Source organism: Phocoena sinus, chromosome 9, assembly GCF_008692025.1.
Source record: "Phocoena sinus isolate mPhoSin1 chromosome 9, mPhoSin1.pri, whole genome shotgun sequence".
NCBI classification, from domain to species: Eukaryota; Metazoa; Chordata; class Mammalia; order Artiodactyla; family Phocoenidae; genus Phocoena; species Phocoena sinus.
Genome location: NC_045771.1, coordinates 16,279,160 through 16,289,397, shown reverse-complemented (window position 1 = coordinate 16,289,397; position 10,238 = coordinate 16,279,160). Strand labels below are relative to the sequence as shown.

Sequence of the window (10,238 nt, the reverse complement as noted above, 5' to 3'; positions counted from 1 at the left end):
ATATCATTTATTACAAACATGTCAATCTGTTGGTCATTTATAATCACTGAGGTATTCATGTAATTCTCCAAGAATCTCAGAAACTGAGATACTTGAAGATTTCTTTCTCCTATATTTGATGGATCTGACAATCAAAAGACAGAGGGAAAAATGATTCTCTGTGATTAGCGTATTTTATGTAACATTTGTATCTCCACTAAGAGCAAGTTGAGTATATGGACTCAATCACTATATCTGTATACACTGTAAGGCATCCCTCCATTCCCAGGAGTTTAGGGATATGATGTCAGGATTTTCCATGTTGTCATTCTCTAATGTAAATTATATGGCTTCCATGCACATTTCCAAAGAACGAAAGAAAATATGTGGCAATAACCTAGATATATAAACTCCTCAGCCAACCCCATGAATAACTTAATGTAGTAGTTGTAATGGATATATACATAAATATATCAAAACATGTTCTGCTGGTTAAGGTTTTGTCCTTTAAAAAAATTACATTACAGAAATTAGACATAGAAAGCTAATTGTTCTTTATTTCTCTTTTTAAATTCAAAAAAGAAACACGTCAGTTTGCATTCCTTTGTGTTGAAATATTCTTGAATTACATGATTTTACTTGTGACCCAAACAGGGCTGAACATTTACTTTACTTTTGGTGCCTTATTTGGAAAATTGAAAGATTGGGAAGACGAGAAACAGTGCGGGAGGGAGTAGATTTCTAAGATCATGGTATGTTTTTCTCTGATTAAAATGTTCCATATCTTTTATTTCTAGGGGAATTAGAGTCCACATAAGTTTGAGGTAGGTATTACTTGTTGAATGCTCAGAATAACATTATGCACCTTACCCCTTGTGTAAATATATTGCAAGACTCTATATCTTCTTTGAAAAGTAGTTTGAAAATGCATCTATTTGACAAACCTGGAGCAGTTACTGTCTGCTGCTTAAATTTCCAGATACAAGGGAAAAAGTGTCCTCTGGAAGCCCAGATTGAATAGGGGAATACAGGAGAAAAACATGGTAAAATAGGGAAAACATGAAGAGAATTTTTGTAACTCAGAAATAAACTTGTAGACAGTGAAGAGCCTGTTTTACTCCAAAGGAGAATCTAAAATTTGAATTTACTTGAGAGGGGTTGGGACATTATTCTCTGAGCTCTCGCTTTCTGATTGATTCCACTTTTAAAAGCTTAAGGGTTTCAACTAATTAAATTAAAAGCAAGCCAGAAAACAAAAAAGAGAGAGAGATTGAGTGCTTTGATATTCCACATCCAAGGATGCTGATCTGCCTTATTATTTTGGGGAGAAGACTAATGTGAAGAAAGCCCTTTGCTTCACTCTATTAGAAAATCCCATGACGAAAGGTTGATAAAATTTGAATTTTTATGTTTGGGAACTATTTTAAAATAATTCAGTTTGTGAAAGACAGTATTTTATATTGCCTCATCCAGTGAATCCTAAGGCATATTTACCTTTGTTTTTTATTTAAAGAAGCTGTGAAACAAGACTTTCAGAAATATGGAACTAAGTATTACATATTATGGAAGGAAGTATGTATCTCTTATTCCTAAAGAAATATCTGTTTTCTCAATGGGGAAAGGACTGTAACTTTTCTTTCCTCAAATAAGGCTTCTTATGGTCAAGGACCCACAAATGAAATTATTTAGTTGTTTGTTTTGTTTTTTTTTTATACTCACACAGTTTAGTAGAATTTGATAACTATTCAGAGCATTCATTAAATTCTATTTGGAGTTCTGCTCCTACAAAGTTAACAAGACATTATGATGTCACTCTAGGAATATAGTGTGATAGGATTCATACAATCAGGATGAATTAGAAAGTCTACCCGAGTCCAGGTGTGGAGGCTGCAGTCACTGAATTGACTAAGGACATGTCTGGTAACTGAAGGATTGTTCTTGATGATTGGAAGGAAAACTTGTCTTCAGTCTAAGGTTGTTTAAGGAAACACAGCTGATTTGTTTCCATTTCCTTTTCCTTCCTCCAGGCTTAAAGAACACTAGGGTAAATAAGTTCATAAAACTCAGATCGACTGGGCGGAGAGAGTTGGTGGAACACTCTGTGAAATACTGAAGATGGTCTTTTTTTTCCTATTTGTGAGAGTCAGTGATTTTTGGAGTCTATCCTTTGTATTTATGTTTTCAAGACTTCAGTGAGATTTAGCAAGATGTTTAAAGCTGGGGCTGGGGTAGAATAATTCTTGAGAATTTAAGTTTAACTTCATACCCTATGCAGTGGAGATTAGCATTCCAAGCCTTGCTTTCACAGAGAATCAGGGAGTTATTATGTGATGTGTTAGGGATCATCCTCCACACAGCAGAGAACCCCTGGCTTCCTGCCACGTCCTGAACAAAGGGGGAATGCCATGGTTATTTACAGGACCATTTTTTCCTTTGGGAGGTTTTGTTCTAGTTCACCTCAGCTCATTACTGATTCATGGGCTGCTGTTTTGGCTGAATGATGATGGAGGAGCAATATTAGGGGAGAGGCTAACAAAATACGCTGTAGGCTTTCCCATCATCCCTATCCTTATAGGGTCTTTGCTGTCAAAAAAATCCCAGTCAAGATAATGCCTTCCTTTCACCTCCTCCATCCATCCCCATGAGTACTTTTCTCCTATTAAGGTTCACTTGTAAAAGAACTGCATTTGCACTTTACAAGGTACTCTGCTTTTATTAAGCACCAGTCTATAAACTGTTCCTTGTATGTGCCCAGAAGCCCATCCCTTTTTCTGCTCCCCACTGGCAGTTGGCTTTGACTTAGTGGGGAGATATGGACCCTTCCAACATGCCTAGCTCAAGCATGGAGTCTTTGACCAGATGGCAAAAATACTACAGCTTTGAAGACACTTTGGCTGCATCATTAGACCAGTTTGTAATTATTTTATGGTTAGCCCAAGGTATTGAAACCATCATTTCTGAAAGTGGACTTACAGTTATCTTGGTAGATAAGTGTTTGTTCATTGAGTCTTATCGCTTTAAAATCAGAGGCGACTTTTTCAAGAGAAATACTTTGAGGCTAATCCCAGCTGACTTCTGAGAGGTTATTTCTCTGAATAATGGAAACATAGACTTATAATATTTACTTAAAAACTGTGTTCAGAGCTTAGCAGTTAAGGGAGTTAGTTGTACAGACAGTCTGTGGCACTTACATAGTAGATAATAGAGTAAGAATTATTGGCTTATAGAAACCAAGTACAGGCTACCATTTTGCCTGGTGTTACTGATTTGGACTATGCAAGCCCAAACTTATTCAATAGAAGAAGAGCATTTTTCTGTTCTTCCAAACACTAGACTACTTTGGAACTTTTGTTTCATTCAGTAGCACCAGTCTAAACTACTATATACTGATAGAAAGTTAGAATGTATATATAGTTACAGAGCTACATCTACAGCTACATCTATATAACATTTGTGCCCAAGAGTGATTTAATTAGCTTGTATGATCAATTCTCACTGCTAACAGTTCGGATGGGTGAGTGTAGGTGACAAAGGGAGAAGGGTTACAATATCAAATTATTGCACACAAAAGCATCTTTTTTTCAGCATCACCTTGATTTATTTTCCTAGTCTTTTTTTTTTTTTCCTCAGATGGAAAAATAATTTCATCAAGAAAACAAATATTTCTGCCAAAGCAAAATAATTTCATGTTTTAATGCTTTTCTTTTTAAACAAGTCAACATTGAACTAGGACATGCTCTGACCCCGCTCCCCTCATTTTGCTGACTAAAATTTTTTTAAAATCCATTGGCAGAAAAAAGATATTTTCCTCAAATAGGATGATCATATTTTATTGCTGCTTTGTTTAGTAGACATTTTTCTCAATTGGGAAAAAAAAGTCTAGGTGAAAAAATTACCTAACAAGAGAAGTAGTTTACATGGTCATAACATTTAAATTGCTGCCAAAAGAAAAAAAAATGTAAAAAAAGATTTTAAATGTAAAATATCACATAACTTCAAAAAACTTACCTCAGTTTTCTATCACTTATCATGTACTATAAGTCAACTTTCTAGATAGGATTATAGTCCTTTATTATAAGCCCCTAGTTGTACTATGGTATACATTTTTTAAAAAGCTACTACAAAATTTTTCTTTTCCTTTTGTTTCTGCCTATTGTGTACTTAAGCTATAGATAATTTTTGAATAAAAAGCCTACGGTAGATATAAATGCAATAGTTAACTGATCCTGTTTGCTGATGTCCTTTTCATGGTCCACGGAAGGTGGCGTCTTTTAGTCCAGCATCTTCTCCTGTTTCTTGCCTTCCTTTTTCTTCTTCTTAGATTCTGCTGTGATTAAAAAGAAAAGAAAGAGAAGAAAAAGCATTGCATTAGTAAGCTATGAGGGAGGGAGCCACTTGTCTTATAAATGGCCAGGAATGAAATGATTAGATACATAGAAAAAGTACGTGTGTGTGTGTGTGTGTGTGTGTGTGTGTGTGTGTGTGTGTGTGTGTCTGCTTTTGTGCTTTTGCCAGGAGAATGCCTATGAGCATAGGCAGGAGTAATACAGCTTACCTCCCTGTGTGAACACATATAAATGCCTGTTATCTTACTGGTTGCCCCCATTTGATAAACAACATACTGTCTGGGGTTCCTACTTAGAAAATACGAACACGGCCAGCATCTCTGAGAGAATAAGCCAGGTCACTGCTCAATGGAGAGCTACAAATGATTTCTTAGCCCCTCACTTCCCACATTCCCTTTCCATGGAGAGTTGATAAGCATTCTTTACTGACAAACATTTTCAAAGTGCTTCCACTCCTGATTTGCCCTCTGTTTATACATTTAGCCAGCTATTCATATACGAAGGACCACCTTTGAACCTACCAAACATGGAGCTTTGACTCTACAGAGACTCCTAGCCTTGGATGAAGCAAGTGGAATGTACCAACCTGGACTAAACCAGGTGAGTAAAACTATGAGGATTTAAATCAAAAGACTTTATCCTTGGGGGGGACCTTGAAGATGGCGGAAGAGTAAGACGCGGAGATCGCCTTCCTCCCCACGGATACACCAGAAATACATCCACACGTGGAACAACTCCTACAGAACTCCTACTGAAGGCTGGCAGAAGACCTCAGACCTCCCAAAAGGCAAGAAACTCCCCACGTAACTGGGTAGGGCAAAAGAAAAAACAGAGACAAAAGAATAAGGACGGCACCTGCACCAGTGGGAGGGAGCTGTGAAGGAGGAAAAGTTTCCACACACTAGGAAGCCCCTCCGCGGGCGGAGACTGCGGGAGGCAGAGGGGGGAGTTTCGGGACCACGGAGTAGTGCACAGCGACGGGTGCGGAGGGCAAAGCGGGGAGATTCCTGCACAGACGATCGGTGCTGACCGGCACTCACCAGCCCGAGTGGCTTGTCTGCTCACCCGCCGGGGCGGGCGGGGCTGCGAGCTGAGGCTCGGGTTTTGGTTTTGGACGGAGCTCAGGGAGAGGACTGGGGTTGGCGGCTTGAACATAGCCTGAAGGGGTTAGTGCACCACGACTAGCCGGGAGGGAGTTCGGGGAAAAGCCTGCACCGGCCGAAGAGGCAAGAGACTTTTTCTTCCCTCTTTGTTTCCTGGTGCGCGAGGAGAGGGGTTTAAGAGCGCTGCTTAAAGGAACTCCAGAGACGGGCGCGAGCCGCGGCTAAAAGCGCGAACCCCAGAGACGGGCGCGAGCCGCGGCTGAGGGCGCGAGCCCCCGAGACGGGCGCGAGCCGCGGCTGAAAGCGCAAACCCCAGAGACTGGCGCGAGCCGCGGCTAAAACCGCGGACCCCAGAGACGGGTGGGAGACGCTAAGGCTGCTGCTGCCGCCACCAAGGGGCCTGTGTGCGAGCACAGGTCACTCTCCACACCCCTCTTCCGCGGAGCCTGTGCAGCCCGCCACTGCCAGGTTCCCGGGATCCAGGGACAACTTCCCCGGGACAGCGCACGGCGGGCCTCAGGCTGGTGCAACGTCACGCCGGCCTCTGCCGCAACGTTACGCTGCCTCTGCCGCCGCAGGCCGGCCCCGCACGCAGTGCCCCTCCTTCCCCCATCCCCCAACCCCCGGCCTGAGTGAGCCGGAGGCCCCGAATCAGCGGCTCCTTTAACCCCGTCCTGTCTGAGCGAAAAAACAGACGCCCTCCAGCGACCTACACGCAAGAGGCAGGGCCAAATCCAAAGCTGAGCTCCTGTGAGCTGTGAGAACAAAGAAGAGAAAGGGAAATCTCTCCCAGCAGCCACAGAAGCAGCGGATTAAAGCTCCACAATCAACTTGATATACCCTGCATCTGTGGAATACCTGAATAGACAAGGAATGATCCCAAATTGAAGAGGTGGAATTTAGGAGCGAGATCTATGATTTTTTTTCCCTTTTCCTCTTTTTGTGAATGTGTACGTGTATGCTTCTGTGTGACATCTAGTCTGTATACTCTAGCTTCCACCATTTGTCCTAGGGCTATATCCGTCCATGACTTTTTTTTAAAAATTTTTTTTCTTAATAATTAAGTTTAATTGTAATAACTTTATTATACTTTACCTTCGTTCTTTCTTTCTTTCCTTCCTTCCCTCCCTCCTTTAGACAACGAATCACCCCAAATTGAGGAGGTGGTCTCAGGGAGCAGGATTTATGATTTTTCCCCCTTTACCTCTTTTTGTGAAGGTGTATGTGTATGCTTCTGTGTAAGATTTTCTCTGTATAGCTTTGCTTCCAACATTTGTCCTAAGGTTCTATCCGTCCCTTTTTTTTTTTCTAAATATTTTTTAATTCAATAACTATATTATACTTTATTTTATTTTTACTGTATCATCTTTCTTTCTGTCTTTTTTTCCTTCTTTCCCTCCTTCCTTCCTTCCTCCCTCCCTCCCTCCCTCCCTCCTTTCTTTCCTTCTTTGCTTCTTTCTTCCTTCCTTCCTTTCCTCCTTTCCCTCTTTCTTTACTCATACTTCTACTAATTCTCCCTACTTTTTCTCCCTTTTATTCTGAGCTGTGTGGATGAAAGGCTCTTGGTGCTCCAGCCAGGAGTCAGGGCTCTGCCTCTGAGGTAGGAGAGCCAACTTCAGGACACTGGTCAACAAGAGACCTCCCAGCTCCACATAATATTAAACGGTGGAAATATCCCAGAGACCTCCATCTTAACACCAGCACCCAGCTTCACTCAACGACCAGCAAGCCATAGTGCTGGACAACCTATGCCAAACAACTAGCAAAACAGGAACACAACCCCACCCATTAGCAGAGAGGCTGCCTAAAATCATAATAAGGCCACAGACACCCCAAAACACACCACCAGACGTGAACCTGCCCACTAGAGAGACAAGATCCAGCCTCATCCAGCACAACACAGGCACTAGTCCCCTCCACCAGGAAGCCTACACAACCCACTGAAACAACCTTAGCCACTGGAGACAGACATCAAAAACAACGGGAACTACGAACCTGCAGCCTGCAAAAAGGAGACCCCAAACACAGTAAGATAAGCAAAATGAGAAGACAGAAAAACACACAGCAGATGAAGGAGCAAGATAAAAAACCCACCAGACCTAACAAATGAAGAGGAAATAGGCAATCTACCTGAAAAAGAATTCAGAATAATGATAGTAAGGATGATCCGAAATCTTGGAAGTAGAATGGACAAAATGCAAGAAACAGTTAACAAGGACCTACAAGAACTAAAGATGAAACAAGCAACGATGAACAATGCAATAAATGAAATTAAAATCACTCTAGATAGGATCAATAGCAGAATAACTGAGGCAGAAGAACGGATAAGTGACCTGGAAGATAAAGTAGTGGAAATAACTACTGCAGAGCAGAATAAAGAAAAAAGAATGAAAAGAACTGAGGACAGTCTCAGAGACCTCTGGGACAACATGAAACGCACCAACATTCGAATTATAGGGGTTCCAGAAGAAGAAGAAAGAAAGAAAGGGACTGAGAAAATATTTGAAGAGATTATAGTTGAAAACTTCCCTAATATGGGAAAGGAAATAGTTAATCAAGTCCAGGAAGCACAGAGGGTCCCATACAGGATAAATACAAGGAGAAACACGCCAAGACACATATTAATCAAACTGTCAAAAATTAAATACAAAGAAAGCATATTAAAAGCAGCAAGGGAAAAACAACAAATAACACACAAGGGAATCCCCATAAGGTTAACAGCTGATCTCTCAGCAGAAACCCTACAAGCCAGAAGGGAGTGGCAGGACATACTGAAAGTGATGAAGGAGAATAGCCTGAAACCAAGACTACTCTACCCAGCAAGGATCTCATTCACATTTGATGGAGAAATTAAAACCTTTACAGACAAGCAAAAGCTGAGAGAGTTCAGCACCACCAAACCAGCTTTACAACAAATGCTAAAGGAACTTCTCTAGACACGAAACACAAGAGAAGGAAATGACCTATAGTAGCGAACCCAAAACAATATATAAAATGGAAATAGGAACATACATATCAATAATTACCTTAAATGTAAATGGACTAAATGCTCCCACCAAAAGACACAGATTGGCTGAATGGATACAAAAACAAGACCCTTATATATGCTGTCTACAAGAGACCCACTTCAGAACTAGAGACACATACAGACTGAAAGTAAGGGGATGGAAAAAGATATTCCATGCAAATGGAAACCAAAAGAAAGCTGGAGTAGCAATTCTCATATCAGACAAAATAGACTTTAAAATAAGGACTATTAAAAGGGACAAAGAAGGACACTACATAATGATCAAGGGATCGATCCAAGAAGAAGATATAACAATTGTAAATATTTATGCACCCAACATAGGAGCACCTCAATACATAAGGCAAATACTAACAACCATAAAAGGGGAGATCAACAGTAACACATTCATAGTAGGGGACTTTAACACCCCACTTTCACCCATGGACAGATCATCCAAAATGAAAATAAATAAGGAAACACAAGCTTTAAATGATACATTAAACAAGATGGACTTAATTGATATTTATAGGACACTCCATCCAAAAACAACAGAATACACATTTTTCTCAAGTGCTCATGGAACATTCTCCAGGACAGATCATATCTTGGGTCACAAATCAAGCCTTGGTAAATTTAAGAAAACTGAAATTGTATCAAGTATCTTTTCCGACCACAACGCCATGAGACTAGATATCAATTACAGGAAAAGATCTGTAAAAAGTACAAACACATGGAGGCTAAACAATACACTACTTAATAATGAAGTGATCACTGAAGAAATCAAAGAGGAAATAAAAAAATACCTAGAAACAAATGACAATGGAGACACAACGACCCAAAACCTATGGGATGCAGCAAAAGCAGTTCTAAGGGGGAAGTTTATAGCAATACAAGCCCACCTTAAGAAGCAGGAAACATCTCAAATAAACAACCTAACCTTGCACCTCAAGCAATTAGAGAAAGAAGAACAAAAAAACCCCAAAGCTAGCAGAAGGAAAGAAATCATAAAAATCAGATCAGAAATAAATGAAAAAGAAATGAAGGAAACAATAGCAAAGATCAATAAAACTAAAAGCTGGTTCTTTGAGAAGATAAACAAAATAGATAAACCACTAGCCAGACTCATCAAGAAAAAAAGGGAGAAGACTCAAATCAATAGAATTAGAAATGAAAAAGGAGAAGTAACAACTGACACTGCAGAAATAAAAAAAATCATGAGAGATTACTACAAGCAACTCTATGCCAATAAAATGGACAATCTGGAAGAAATGGACAAATTCTTAGAAATGCACAACCTGCCAAGACTGAATCAGGAAGAAATAGAAAATATGAACAGACCAATCACAAGCACTGAAATTGAAACTGTGATTAAAAACCTTCCAACAAACAAAAGCCCAGGACCAGATGGCTTCACAGGTGAATTCTATCAAACGTTTAGAGAAGAGCTAACACCTATCCTTCTCAAACTCTTCCAAAATATAGCAGAGGGAGGAACACTCCCAAATTCCTTCTACGAAGCCACCATCACCTTGATACCAAAACCAGACAAGGATGTCACAAAGAAAGAAAACTACAGGCCAATATCACTGATGAACATAGATGCAAAAATCCTCAACAAAATACTAGCAAACAGAATCCAACAGCACATTAAAAGGATCATACACCATGATCAAGTGGGGTTTATTCCAGGAATGCAAGGATTCTTCAATATACGCAAATCTATCAATGTGATAAACCATATTAACAAATTGAAGGAGAAAAACCATATGATCATCTCAATAGATGCAGAGAAAGCTTTCGACA

General features: G+C 40.1%; 1 protein-coding gene across 2 annotated transcripts in view; it reads right to left on the bottom strand.

Annotated features, from left to right (window-relative positions):
* Positions 1–3,562: 3,562 nt before the first annotated feature.
* The window catches only part of PTN (pleiotrophin), a 100,754-nt gene continuing 94,078 nt past the window's right edge, over positions 3,563–10,238 (bottom strand). Inside the window, exon 5 of one of the 2 annotated variants that reach the window (XM_032643028.1) lies at positions 3,563–4,303. In XM_032643028.1, the coding sequence (XP_032498919.1) occupies positions 4,251–4,303 (53 nt within the window). In that variant the 3' untranslated portion in view covers positions 3,563–4,250. Of the gene's footprint in view, positions 4,307–10,238 lie in introns of both variants that reach the window. The other variant, XM_032643027.1, reaches the window with a different exon arrangement.